This window comes from Nyctereutes procyonoides, unplaced genomic scaffold, assembly GCF_905146905.1.
Source record: "Nyctereutes procyonoides isolate TBG_1078 unplaced genomic scaffold, NYPRO_anot_genome, whole genome shotgun sequence".
NCBI lineage: Eukaryota > Metazoa > Chordata > Mammalia > Carnivora > Canidae > Nyctereutes > Nyctereutes procyonoides.
In genome coordinates, this window is record NW_026575034.1 from 14,160,825 (window position 1) to 14,176,345 (window position 15,521).

Sequence of the window (15,521 nt, forward strand, 5' to 3'; positions counted from 1 at the left end):
TGCTGAAAGAGTTCCCCTTAGACACTGTGTAAGCAGTCTATTTCCCCTAAGGCTTCCCCTTTCTACCGCATGCCCCCCTTTCAACTCCAGCTGATAATCACGTCAAAGACCCCTAAGCCAAAACCGCCCAGCTGATTCCCTCCTGAATTCCTGATCCTGAGAGAAACAATAAACCATAAGAAATAATAAAATAGGGAAGCCCCGGTGGCGCATTGGTTTAGCGCCGCCTGCAGCCCAGGGCGTGATCCTGGAGGCCTGGGATTGAGTCCCGCGTTGGGCTCCCTGCATGGTGCCCTGCTTCTCCCTCTGCCTCTGTCTCTGCCTCTCTCTCTAGCTGTGTCTCTATGAATAAATAAATAAAATCTTTTAAAAAAAAAAAAAGAAATAATAAAATAACTTCTGCTTTTCTAAGAGCCATCTAAGTTTGAGATGATTTGTTATTTAGCAACATTTACTATAAATTTCATGAATTTTGGCTATTCATTCATTGCTTTAGTTTATTAAGCCCCCTCTTTTGTAAAAAGCTTTGTGATGTTTGCCCTGTTTTACTTTTTTGATCTAGTTTTGATTTTTCTGCTCTAATATGCAAAAACCTTATTAATACCAGGAAAGCAACACAATGCCATCACTCATGAATTAACATTTGCTTTTTAGCCATGAAAGAATGCTCTCAATCACAAATACTGCATTTTGCACATCACTCTAAAAATACTTGAAAATAATTTTGATATATTTTGGATCTCTTTTCCATTAAGTGTTTTTTTAACCTATCCTTAAGTTGTTCAAGTCAACGCCTCTCACATATTTCAATATTTAACACATTGGGTTAAGGAACATAATGGACAAATGAATCCACAGAAAATCCCTACAGGAAACTCAGAACCTGATACACTATAACTGGCAGATACCTCACTTTTATTTTTTGAACAGTTGATGGAAGTTCTGGAATCAGCATCTTCTTTAACATTAATACTCAAATCCTGAACTCTCCAATCAAAGGTTCCACTGTAATGCCAATGTAGTTAAAAAAAATAAATATATTTATGGTACATTTCACTATAATTCTGATAAAGACAGGAGGAGGACTTTAAGTTTGTGGGGTTTCAATAAGAAAAGAAGAAAGAAAGGCTATATAAAAACCATGAGAAAATAGAAAGCTTCCCATTTGTTAACTCTTGTTTTAAACTATGACATTCTCAACCTGGAAAATTAGTCAAAAAACGTAATTACCATATTATAAGCTGAATGGGCAGCTGAGATATTTCAAGCCATTAATTTTTTTCATATAAAACTGCACAATCCACTCACAGGGCAAAACATTTTGCCCTTAATCCCCTATAGACTCACCTCTAAGTTTTTAAGGGAGAGAGATGGGCTCAATTTCAGCTTATAATAACAATGACAACCTTGATGGCTGGACATTTCCTCTACTATGGTATTCTGAAGGATCAATGGCCCAATAAGAATGAGATCCACAATTAGACTCCCCAAATATCCTTAATTTCTAAGAAATGTCCTAGCATCCTGATTGTGATTGTGATTAATCAGGTTAGTAATTCTATAGGTAAAGCTCATGCTAGCGGACTTTTTGTCTCTCCAGCAAGCTTCCACCACCTTACCAATATATAGGTGTATTTACTGCTATTCTTCTTACCACGGTTTCTGACCTGTCAACCTGAGTGCAAGATCGAGCAATAATGCAGGTACTGTGTGTCTGACACCCTTCCAATAATGAAGCAATAAGTTGTTGGAATACAACTTAATATTGGGGCGCCTGAACACTTGGTTTAAAGGATTCATCTTGAAGGAATGATTTAGATAATATCCTGTAGGAAAAATAAGCGTCAGAGCATTTTGAATGTTATTTGTTATTCAGAAAAAAATACCTAGACCTAGAATTCAACACATGACAATATTTTATCATCCAAACTTTAGAACAAATTACAGTGAGTGACAATACTACCTTTGCTTTTCTGACAAAGTCTTAAATTCGAGTCTTCTCATTCACAAAAGGCCATTAAGCCTTATCATAAGCATAAACAAATACAAAGTTAATGAATATGCATTTTAGCGTAAGCATGGGTTGTTTAACAGTCAGAGGAACAGATAAGACAGAGCTAGTCACCATTACCTTGGGCTTCTTCCAGTCATCCTGAGGTAGATATCATATAGGAATGCTGGGGCCTTATGGCTTACAGCAATCCAGTAATGATATAAAAGGTGATTGGAGGTTAGATTTACATTGGGCCGTCTGAAGGCCTGTTCGAGAGGATTCCTCTTGAAAGTGGAAATTACATGGTATTCTGAGGAAGAAAAGTTGTGTAACAGCTTTGATAATAACCATGTAATGAAGTTTTGAAAAAAAATCATGTTTTTACAAACCAAATATTTCACCAAAGATGTCAGAGTTCGCTCAATTAAAAAACAAACTTTTCTACTCTCAATAGTAGCTAAGAGAATATGGGTATTAGACTGCTGAACCCAAGTGGTTTTAGAACTGCCACTATTTATGAATGGTAATTAGATGAATGAATTTTTGCTACAATTCACTTTTAAAAATCCTTTTGTTTTACCTATGTCAGTTTACAGTGTCACTTTCTATATTTCACCTCTCACGATAGCTTCTTTCTTTCTGTTCCTCTTTCCAGATTCTTATTACTGTACTTACTTAAAAATGAAAAGGAAAATCATCATCCTTTGCTTATAAATAATTAAGTTGCTCAAATTAACATACATCAACAGCTTAAAACAACCCAAAATTAACTTCTGCTGTAATTTATTTAGGTAATACAATCAAAATCAAATCTATTATCTATGTTAATACTTTAATGGAAATGTATATTGAGAAATGCACTCAAAATAATGCTCAACTTGATTTTTACTAAACTTTACAACACAATGAGAGATTACAAAAATAAAAACTAACTCATTTGTGTTCTAAAGTTCTTAGAATACTATTTAAATAATTATCATAAAATTAAAATCACCCTAGATTAGTTTTCTTATATGTTATAATGGTCAATCTTTAAATTGAAATAAAAATGACACAGAAAAAAACCTCAGGACAAATGACATAAAAATCCACTTTAAAATCAAAACTCTTCTCCAAGGATAAAAACTGTTCAATGAGAAGTAAAATAAGACCTCTTACTAAATAATGCAATTGATATATTTTACTTTAAATTTGAATACATAAACTTAAAAATTATTCAATTTCAGTAGGCTTTAAGTTCTATTAACTCTAATTTAGAACAAGCAATAAAGCATATATCTATTCCTGTGATTTGTGAATTTCAAGAGATTAATAAATATAATAGAAAATACTCTGGCAAAAAATACTCTGCTTCCTAACTCCTTAATTTCTTACTCTTGGGACAGCTAGCTAGCTCCTGTAATACAACAACTGTTGTAGTTGGAAGTGATATTGCCTATGGATAGACAACATCAGGACTGAGAGCACCCACCGGGGAGGAAAAAAAAATCACTGTTACCTCACCATGGGCATTTATCTGTGAGGGATGCTGCAGACAGCAGCAAAAATGTAGTAATGGTCACAAAAGGGTGGGCCAGGAAGGGAATTTACTAAGGACATTTTTAAATTTTTTTTGGATATTTTTTTAATTTGTGAAATATTGCTAAAGACCAGAAGGCAGTACAGGATAGATATTCTAAAATGGTAATCAAAATAAGAATAACTTGGTAACTCAATGGCTTTATATTGCCTCGTGGGTATATTCTAACATAAAACCTCAGAGAATATTTTAAGATTTATTCTAACATTCAAAAACACAGGTAAAATCATACCAACTTCACCCCAGTGGAAAGGATTAGTGCTGCCTGTTGTGCAATTATACACCATGATGTTTCTTGGTCTGCAAAGACAAAGATCAAAGCAATGAAACATAAAAAGAGGCCAAACTTATCCAATTTAAATCTTACATGATATTCAAATAGGAAAAAATAATGATTATGGGTATCTTTTCTCCATTGATTATTTCAAAAATTATCCTTAAACTATTAATCTTTGTGTCTGAAGGACTATTTACACCTACTCTTTTTCCCTCCACTACCAAAAAAATTATTAAAAAATACAGTATTTTTCTCTTTTCATATTTTTCTTCCTTATAATAGCAGGAATATCTGTTATTAAATGTAAGGAAACCAACAATGACAAACAACCTCAGCTCTTCCTATCTCCTTCTCATTTCCAGAAGCTTCAGTTTAAAAAATTATGGACTGAGTTCCCTTTTACCAGAAACAGTGTATTCATATAATCATATCCCTCCTTTTTTAGGATATAAAATACTGACTTAAAAAATAAGAGCAGTTTATTAACTAGGGAAAAAATGTTATTGAAAAGTTTAAAATTTAAGAGTTACCTATAAATGCTACTACTCCCTTTCAAAAAGAAGCCTGAGTTGATTAAAGCTGCTTTAGTGTGCCATGTTTAATATATGAAAGCCATTGTCTGAGAATTTCAGCTTTTTATATGTTGAGTTTATATCAAGTTTTAGTTTGGAAAATTAAAAAAGCATCAGGGGGTGGAAGGGTTTTGGGTTTTTCTCATTCTTAATCCCAAATGAATTTTATCCTATAGATAGTATATGACAACTAATGTTAATTCTTAATTACAGCTGATGGAACTACTTGCTCTATTATTACTTGTGATTAAACCAATTCCTGCAATTGGAAGTGATAATACCTGTACATATTGATATGGAAATTATCAGTACTGAGGGATTAATTAACATTAGCCATTAATTCTGTTTTCCCTTCACAGTTACTATATATTTAACAAGCGACATTGTCACCTCATATACCTATTAACTCCGGAATACCAGGCTGCCGCAAGACTCGTGTTGACAACTACATCTACAGGAACAAGATCTGCAAGGGCATTGTTGGAGGCACGCATTGTTCGAAGAATTCCTTTCCCTGCCTTTGTTGAAATTAAAAACAGCACCTTAAGATATGTAAGCCAGAGTGCATGCGCGCGCGCACACACACACACACACACACACACACACATAAAGATATACAGAAAACAGAAAAATGTATGTAGAATGTAAAGAAATCAAAAGGTTTACTTACCGCAATAAAGAGACCACTTGGTCCATTAAAGTTATCAATCCATCCCTAATACAAAAATTAAAAATAGGGGGAGCTTAGAAATATTGTAAACCTAGAGATTTATTTATCTGAAATGTACAACTCCATATATATACTTAGTAGTTTTTTTCTAAAAACTAAAAAACAGACGAGATTCAGGCCAGAATATTTCTCTCCTATAACAGAAACAGTCTTTGCCTGAGATTGCAAATGTGAAGTTAAGTCATTCTCAAAAGGTTACCTACTCTTCCATTAAGTCTCCACAAAGAGAATTCAATAAAAAAGCTTATATTAAAAAAAAGGAGCTTATGTCTGTCAAATATTTTAGCTAAATTACACTTGCTCAAGTTTTATTTTGTGCTATTTATCTGAGGCAGCATCAATGAGATTTGGGGGAAATGGGAAATCCTCCTCAAAACTACTGAATAAAACAGAAGAAAAGAGAAAGCAACAGAAGCGATGCTATCACTTACTATCATTATAGAGACCTAGGTTTTTTGTAAATCAATTCATCTGTTAGTTTATATCTATTTTCTCTTATTTCAGGGATTCACAAATACCACAATGGCCTGCTTTTCTACGAGCAAATTATCATAGAAATCTCTTATGCCTTCTTAGCTTGTGATCTATACAGGGAAGAGTCTACCTCCTGGAAGGCTTGCCTGATTCTTGAACTAAAAAGCAAATGAAAGAAAATAAGATCCTGAATATTCTCATCTCTATTTCCTTCACCTCAACAAAGGAAACTAATCAGTAAATAATTTTAAAAACCAACAAATGCTGATGTGTCAGAGGCCAACATCTTGTCAGTCACAAAGACAATGTATAAGGCAAGGTCTGCTTTGACTCCAGACAACACCGCAGCCTTTGATTTAATTTTCAGTTAGGATTTTTTAAAGGCTTATCTGCATTTCTATATATGCAGCATTATGTTACAAAAAAGTACCAAAAAAGTACTCTATGAATGAGAACAATTTTACCATAGTAAGCCATGTACAGTAAATAACACCTGCTCTTACATCAAACTGCCAACTCTTTTTATACAAAGACAAGACTTAAAATTCTCAATTCCATTATTACAAAAATTTCTCACAACTTACTGGAAAAGGTTCTTTCCAACTGGCACCAACAATCGATGGCCTTACAATCGCCACATTTAGCTTTGCTCCTTCTTGCTGTACAACATACTCTGCCAATGCTTTCGTGTATATGTATGTGTTAGGTCTGTCTCCTATCAATTTTGGTGTGATATCATTTACTAGGCCATCATCCATCCACCTGGTCAGCAAAGAAATTGCATACAAAAATATTTTCAGATGTTTTACTATAAAATCTGAACCACTTAGCTTTGCATATTCAAACATATCTGTTGCTCCTATTCAAATGATTTTATAGTTTTTACTAAAAAGAAAAAAAATACATAAGCAGAAGTTAATCTTACTTTCATTAAACAACTACAGGTCCATACCTGTGTAACTGTGATATTATACAGACTTATATATTCAGTATAATGTCACACTCTCAAGATACCCATACTAATTGATAAGATTATCAAAGTAAGTTTTCTTCTGCATGTGGAAGAAAAAGAATCTAACAAAACTGGAGGTTGTTACTCAACTTAGGAGAAGTTCCACAGCAGAGATGAATTTTGAAAAACGGAACAGTTCCTACTTTAAAACAACAACTGCGAACGCTGGCTAAGCCAAGGAGACATTATTAGCCTTATCACAGGGAGTGAGTTTACAGAGCCAATCTATGAGTTACCCTAAAATGATCTGTTAGCTAGATTTCTTTGTAAGCAAAGAAAAGAGATACAGAATGAGAAGGTTAAAAGCATTTTCTCAGCAACTTAGATGTTTGGATATGCCAACTGCTAAAAAGAGATAAAGTAAAAAGCTTCATTAGCTTCTACTTTCAACTTTTCCCAGACATATTAAGCACTTCCAACTACTGACTCCTGGGGACAATGAGCTAAGTATTTGGGACCATCTAAGAAATAGAGTCAGAAAACAGAGACCAGAGAATTAATGGAATGTCTTGGTAAATTCCCATTCTTATTTATTTTCTTATTATCTGTCTGCTTCTTCATACTGAATAGCAGGAATGCCTTAAAGAGACTTATATGTGCTTACTCTGGGAGAAAACATGGAGGAGCGATGAACACCCTCTAGTGCCCTGAGGAAAAAAGGATTTAAATAAGGGACAGTAAACAGAGCTGAAAAGGGATAGGATCTCTGAGAAAAAAGGAAGCCTAAGGGAAACGAAGAAGAATAAAGGAGGAAAAAGCCTACAGGGCTATTATAGGAGGATTAATGATATGTTTGGATATAATGGACATGAGAATTTTCTATAATTCTAGTTCATTAAAGAAGATCCTTCTTTTTATTTTTGCTGTGATCCTGTTTGTTTCATTTGATGAGAAAGTACAGCCTGAAGCAAATGAATCTTGACCCTGCCGAATTCACTTACGCCATATCCATCAAATACTCACAAATTGTAATTGCTGATAGGATCCTAGTCCTCAGAAGTGATAAACAATAACACCAGGAGTATCATTTAAAGGAATGAGACTGATCCTCTAATAATTTAAGGCCTTTGTACAGATTTACTCCATTGGAGGGGAAAAAAAGGGGGGGTAATTTTTTAATCAATTAGAACATTGCTATTCAACAAGCAAGTCATTAGTCTCCATGGGTATCAGGCACTTCTTACATTTGCTAGATTAACTCCCTGGAAAATAGAGAACCTAATGTTATGGATGAGTTGTTCAGAGACCTTCCTCCAACCATCACACTTCTTCAAATGTGAAAGCTTCAACCTGACTTTACCAACAGTCATTCAGATATAAATCTACACAATTAGAACTTAGTAGATATGTAATAATTGGTTGAATAAGGAATAGATAAAATAGGTCAGGGGTGGGGGAGGGAGAGGGAGAGAGAAACTGATATAGACCAAAAGATACATATCAATAGATACTTAAGTCCAAAGTTTTGGGGATCAAAGCAAATGTGCATAAATTTAAAATAAACGTACTCTAAAGAATCAATCAGCTTCTTGGGATCCACGGGAGGTGGATAGACTACTTCATCAATATGCTTCCGATTACAGTAGGCATATGCTGTTGATACATGCATGAATACTTCCAGATTCTTCATTTGTTGTGCAAGCAGGATTAGCTGGCGTGTAGCAATCACATTTAACTGCACAGCATCTCTATAAAAGAAAAAGTGACAATGAAAAATTGGGAAGCTTTCCCAGGGAAAAATTAGAAAGTCATTTATTTTACCTGCTTAAACAATTTTATCTTCATTAGAGAGACAAGGAGACAGGAGATTTTTGTTTCTTCACAATTGACCCCTTATGTCTAATTTTGTAGATTTCATTTCAATATAAAGTACATTCAATCAGTTGTATTTAAAAAGAAAGATTTTCAGATTATAAAAGAAGCCTCACACTAGAACTTAAAAAATAAAAGTACAAATTAAAAATTTTAAATTACCCAGAAAGAAACACAGATAACTTCAGTCTTTGGCTTTTATATGTACATTTTGAAGTCATGCTAGACTGCTTTTGCACCTTGATTTTTAAAAGCATATTGTTTCAATATATGGAATTACAAAGAAGTAATCAGAATGGTTAAGTAATTTTAAAATGCTAAGGCAGAGTCACTAATAAGGGTAAAACAGTCAAAAAAAAAAAAAAAAACTCCGAAACATTAAATTACATTAACATATAATCAACTAAGAATATGTTTATTTCCCTGTGTAGCAATTAATCCAAACACTTCTTAAAGACTAGCTTACAAAATTCAAAGGGGTACTATAATAAAAACGGGTACATTCTGTCACAAGAGACACATACAGGACTCAAAAATGATCTATATATTAACCTCTTTTTGAAATTTATCCAAAGTAAATGATTTTACAAATGCAAAAGCATATATGCAGAAAAATAATCAGTGAAGCATCTAGTAATAGCAAAAGTCTAGAGAGCCTTTCATTCACTATGAATGAAATGAATAAACTTTAACAAAGCAGGTATTTTATCACAATGAAAGAATAGTGTCATTTTAAATAATTATAATAACTATAAAAACATGGGAAATCTTTATGAAGATTTTTAAAACACAGGCATTACAAAGTAAAGCAGGATTAAGAACAAGACTCTCGAGTACCTGAATTCAAATTCTGGCCTGGCCTACCTCTCAGTGACCTTGTATAGTTCACCTGTAAATAGGAACTATAACAGAGTCTACCTACTAGGATTTATACAAAATTAAAAGAAATAAATAGCTTGCAAGTATTTAGCATTATTCCTAAATAGGCACTAAAACAGGCATTCAATAAACATTACTAAAGGTAAAGAGATGGTGGATAGTTTTTGCTTGTTATTTGAACGAAAAAAAGTTGATATACTCAATACCAGTAATACTGTGAAAAAACTGGTAAAGTAATAGACTGTTGGTGACTACACTGATAGAACTGATTCAAAGAGATTAAGACAAAGTACCAGAAAAAAAAAAAAAGACTAAGTACCAGGAAGTACAGAAATGATGTAACTACTCCTCTAGTGAACCTACTGAAATTCACTCAAAGGAAAAAACTGTTCTTTTTTTAAAAGATTTTATTTATTTATTCATGAGAAACAGAGAGAAAGAGGCAGAGACACAGGCAGAGGGAGAAGCAGGCTCCCCACGGGGAGCCCAACACGGAACTCGATCCCAGGACCCCAGGATCACGCCCTGAGCCAAAGGCAGACACTCAGTGAGCCACGAGGTGCCCCAAAAAACTTGTTCTAACATTAATTTTTCAAAGAAAGAAATGAAAATCCCCTAAATTTGTTATACCTAGTGAACATTATACATAAATTATGGCATATCAACATGGTGGAATACAATCATACCACAAAAATTTTAACCATGAAAAAATCAGAAGTGTGGAAATTGTTTCCCCAAGTAAGATCAGTTCTATGTTTAAATTTTATGTAAAACAATGTATATTTGAAGACAGACCACAATGAGGATGTTTTTAAAATCACAATAGTTTTGAGTACTTTCCAAAATTCTTACATTTTCAGTATTAAAGAAGAAAAAAAATCTAATTATTCTTTTAAAGGCCAGGATATGTCACTGATAGAATCTGATCCACCTAACTCTAAAGCAGTGCTTTGGTATCTGTTCGCATTTGCAAAACAATGGAGATCGGAGGGTACTGTTTTGGAAGAGGTATACAGAAAATATTCTGTTACGGGTTCCTGAGGACAGGACAACAAGTTCTGGGTCACCAAGAACAAGAAATAATTCATGAGAGGAAAACTCCTGTGCATTATTTTTTCCTTTAATTTAACAGTATCCAAGGGTTCATGAAAACAGACTAAAAGTAATTTTTTTTAAATGAAGTAATTGGTTTGTGGTCTTAAAATCATGAGAATATCTTTTTTCTTCCTTATCTCAACTGAGAAGGGAAAAATCTGTTCAAATGGAAATCCAGCAAAAAAGGCATTTCACAGAGAGGATACAGTCCACTAGACTGTAAGGCAATATGCTATTTTCTTTTGCATTTGTGAAACAATGAAGCTAGGGAGGGTAATGTTTTGGGAGCAGTACACAAAGGATATTCTGTTACAGGTTCCTGAGGATGGTAACAGAATTTCTGGGTCACTGAAAATAAGGAATAACTTCAGAGAGAACACTCTTGTACCTTGTCTACTACCCTTGTGCCTGAGAGCCCAAACATGATGGCACTTTATATGCCCACATAAGTAACTCTCAATATCACTGTAAGGCTAATAATCTCACTCTATTTTACCACCATCCAAGTTCTACTCCACTGAACCTCAGACTGAGATCCTGACTCTGCTGTTAGATCAGAAAGCCAAAATAATAATAATAATAATAATAATATTAATATTCCCATGGTTTAATTATATGGAGTCATAAAGACATCTTAAATAACATTAGCTTTTGGAGGAGGAGCAAAATGAACAAATCTTTGTTAATTTATGGTCCACCATTAATGTCGACACAGAAGCCACTTCACAGAAAAAAAAGAATAAAGAACTCAACTTGAACTGACAATAAATCTTGTTTACCTGTCTTGAAAATATATCTTGAATTGCTCAAACTCTGTGTTGATATACTTCTAAAACCTTAAACCAGAGATCTCATGCTTGGCATGACAGACACCTGAGAGTCAGATTGCTGGAGCTAATCCTCAGATACTCTGTAATACCTGAATTGATGCCTGGAAAACTATATATATATGTTACACATACATGATTTATAATCTATATGTAATATGTAGTTTATAATATATATTTATATATAAAATACATATATTTATATTTTAAGATTTTATTTTTTATGTAACTTCTAGCCTCAATGTGGGGCTCAAACTTAGGACCAAGTCAACAGCTGCATGCTCTACTGATTGAGCCAGCCAGGTGCCCCTGGAAAACTATTTTTAAAAAGTTCCCCAGGCCATTCTGATATCTCTTTCCCCCTTCCCCCACTTCTGAGAAAATACTTCATACATGAGATCTCATCACTATCGCTGATTTTTTTTTTTAATTCAACAAAGACATAGACACAGATATCTCGGGACCAATTAGTCAATCTTAAGGTAGGAGACCCAGACGTCTGTAACTTAAAATCACACACAAGAGTCTTGCCACAAATAAAGATTCTTGGGGTTATTATCTAAAACCAGAGGGTCCAAATATTCCAAGTAGAGTCCAATTCTGCATTTTTAATACATTTTCCAGGAATTCCTAAGATTCATAATGCATTCTGAAATGGGAGAGTCGATGCCCTTAGACTCAACAACTTCTTGATCTTTTCTCATCATCCATCTTTACTTCTACTCCTTTCTCAATGCCTACTCGCACCTACTCAACATATCCCATGTTCATATTCACATATTATCCTATTCAAACTGCTGCATCTCTAAAATCTCATACTAAGAATTTCCCCCAGACCACCCCTCCACTTCCCCCCATAAGCCTGTTTTCTGTCCTCATCATGGTCTCCAGTTTCTTGATATGCTTTTACTCTCAACTCCACTAGCCCTATCCCACCTTCACTTTCTTTATTACCTTAGGAACACCAGACCCCAGGATCAACTATTTAAGGAATTCCTTTTATTATCCTCAGTATCATTCTCCCCTCATTTTTTGCCAGTATTTCTTTACAATCCCTTAATCTTAATACCCACTTTTTCCCACCTCAAGATTTATAAATTATCATATCTCAAAATAAATGCATACTACCACCTCTCAATTCTTATAGCACTTAATGTATGCTCTTCACTAATTTCTTACTTTCTACACTACACTATGATTATTTAGGCAAATCTATCTCCCTTTTAGACTATCTGGACTTTGCAAACAGGATCTGTGTGCAATTTCTTGGTTTTTCCCAAAATAATGGGTATAATGTTGGGAGTAAAATCTGGATTATTTTTTGCCCTGGTAATAAAGTCTGTGTCATTTTTTAATTTTTGAGTAAACTTAAAAAATGATTATGAAGAGTAACTATTTCTTAAGCAGTTACTACATGGCAACTTACAGTATTCTAGAATGCCTGGCCCAAATATAATGTTGCAATATCATCATTTACAATACCCATTAAATAACTGCTTTACCAAAAACAATAATTTCAGTGAAATGACTATGGTTACGTCAGTAAAGGCAATAAATTTTATTATTCATCTATATATCCTCCTTGCACTATGAGATCACTAGAGTAAGAGAAGAAAGAATAATGAATAGATTTCCCTTTCATTAATTGCAGACTTGCTTACCCCAAGGGGAACGGAAAGAGAAAAAGAAGGTTCTTCTCATAAAGATTACTTTTGAGTAGTTTCACCCTAATTAATGTTGTCTGTTTGCCAGTGTATGTTCTCATTCATTTGGGGAATATGAATAATAGTGAAGGGGAATATAAGGGAAGGGAGAAGAAATGTGTGGGAGATATCAGAAAGGGACACAGAACATAAAGACTTCTAACTCTGGGAAATGAACTAGGGGTGGTGGAAGGGGAGGAGGGCGGGGGGTGGGGGTGAATGGGTGACGGGCACGGAGGGGGACACTTGACGGGATGAGCACTGGGTGTTATTCTGTATGTTGGTAAATTGAACACCAATAAAAATTAATTTACAAAAAATAATAATAATAATAATTCTGCATTTAAAAAAAATGTTGTCTGTTTGCAAATCCATTTCCCCTTTAAAAGCACCTAATTTTTCCTTTAAGCTAATGAGGACTATACCACAATTATCCAGTAAATATGTATCATTTTTTATTGAAAACAGTTTCAAAAGACTGTGTGAGCTTTCTTTTGGTTATGAAAAATAATGAAAGCTAGAACTATGGGGGGGGGAAATATCTGTTAGACTGTTTAATATTAAAAACCTACCTATTATCACACTATCCAAAGATAATAAGTGGCAAGTATAAAAAGCTGTATATAAATACACATATATGTACACACATCTTTTATGAAAGTGAGATTCTAACTATAGCTCTACTAAGATTCTCTTGTCACTTTTGAATCATGAACACATGATGGTTATACAGAAACAACTAAAAAGTAAATAAATTATTATCACCAGATAATAAAGGATAAACTCAAAGTTAGAGCTAAGGTATGTAATTCCAAAGCTCATATCCTTTCCAGTACACAGTGCTGCCTCAGCTTCCTCAAGTATAAAATGCACTTGCTCACAATATTACAGTGGTAATATTAACATAGAATAAAATAATGAAAGAGAAAATTTACCCTGAAAACTACAAAGTACAATTAAAGAAATGTAAGTGACTATGACAGTGCCCTCACCTGGAATATGGATAAAACTTACTGTAATGCTTTGGTGCTGAATTATCACATTATATAATATCAATTAAGACTTATACTTTTATATCAAAGACTTTATGGGAAATAATTCAAAACTCTTTATAAACAAAATTTATCTTAAAAACACTTTAAGGAGGGTTTCAAGTATTTGTAAAACCTAAAATAGTCTGCACTATTTTAACTGGTATGAGACCATACAATTAGGTTAACATTATAAAACTATTTTTTAACACACTATCAAAAAGAATCCTCTGAACTAAGCACCATTATTTGATAATGCATATTTTAAAAACGCTAGGAAACGTTTAAAACATTATTTTTTTCTTGAAACAGGCATTTTGACAGAAGTCCAAATTATTTTTTTTTAAAGATTTTATTTATTTATTTGAGAGAAAGAAAGAACGAGCAGTGGGGAGGGGCAAAGGGACAGAGAGAGAGAAGCAGACTCCCTGATGAGCAGGAAGCCCAATGCTGGGCTTATTGTTCCCAGGACCTGGAGATCATGACTTGAGCTGAAAGAAGATACGTCACTGACTGAGCCACCAAGGCACCTCTTTCATCTTTTTTTTTCAAATTATTTTTTTAATTAAACATATGTCCACTGCTGCCTGTCCCTAACACTGCTACCAAGTTCTAAAACAAAGACAAGGTATGACTTAAATTTATTAGCCATTTTATCTTACTGTGTAGAACCTGAGCTCAATTTTTTTTTTTCTAATTTTCAGGTGAATATGTGTGGGATAGAAAAATAAAACTGCTGAGGTGCAGGCTTCTGAAAGAATGAAGGGAAGAAGAAACAAACAGTTGTTAAGACTGAGACACTTACTGAAGGTAAATTTCTCTTTCTTCTATTCCATACTTCCCTACCCTACAGTTAAATTCAAGGCAACTTCTAATACGCAGACACTAGCTGTCCAATATTTCTAAACTAATAACAAGAAGAAAATTCTCTTAACACTCTTTAAGACATAGAAAGCTACCATTAACATAGGGCAAACAATTTCAAATCACTTTCAAAACAATCTGACTAAAAAGAATTCAAATTTTTAAACTGTGATGAAGTTCAAATATCATATAAATACCTTTACTTACCTTAAATTTTCATTAAACCTTACTGTAGCTGCACAGTGGAATATAATATTGATAGAATCTATGATGATATCTTTATCTTCTTCACTAAGAGCCAGTTTAGGTTGGGTGAGTTCACTGTTGATCGCTATAACTTTCTCTCTAAAATCTGGATTTTCATCTCTCAATCTGTCAAAGAGCTAGCCAAGGGGAAAAAATATTTTAGAACAATATTTTTCAACTTTCTAAAACCCTTGGCACCCCACCAAGGGTCACTTCTGAAAACTTCAACTATGTTAATCCTAAAGTTGCCATTCTTAACTGCTATCATTCTGTATAGAAAACAGCCTATGAAACCCACATTATCATCCTCATTTTACATATGAGGAATCTGAGATGCAGAGTGGTTAAGTAACTTGCCAAGGACACAGAACGGCTACTTTTAAGAGTTATATTTGAAGTTCCCATGCTTTTGCTGACTAAACTATAT

At 33.8% G+C, this 15,521-nt stretch overlaps 1 protein-coding gene across 4 annotated transcripts in view; it reads right to left on the reverse strand.

Annotated features, from left to right (window-relative positions):
* FAR1 (fatty acyl-CoA reductase 1) overlaps positions 1 to 15,521 on the reverse strand; it is a 67,640-nt gene that overhangs the window by 15,366 nt on the left and 36,753 nt on the right. For 3 of the 4 annotated variants that reach the window (XM_055317798.1, XM_055317796.1, XM_055317799.1), the window contains 7 exons: positions 15,056 to 15,231; positions 8,146 to 8,325; positions 6,210 to 6,387; positions 5,092 to 5,136; positions 4,821 to 4,939; positions 3,805 to 3,872; positions 2,132 to 2,303 (listed from right to left, as the gene is read on the reverse strand). In XM_055317798.1, the coding sequence (XP_055173773.1) occupies positions 2,132 to 2,303; positions 3,805 to 3,872; positions 4,821 to 4,939; positions 5,092 to 5,136; positions 6,210 to 6,387; positions 8,146 to 8,325; positions 15,056 to 15,231 (938 nt within the window). Of the gene's footprint in view, positions 1 to 1,654; positions 1,827 to 2,131; positions 2,304 to 3,804; positions 3,873 to 4,820; positions 4,940 to 5,091; positions 5,137 to 6,209; positions 6,388 to 8,145; positions 8,326 to 15,055; positions 15,232 to 15,521 lie in introns of all 4 variants that reach the window. The other variant, XM_055317797.1, reaches the window with a different exon arrangement.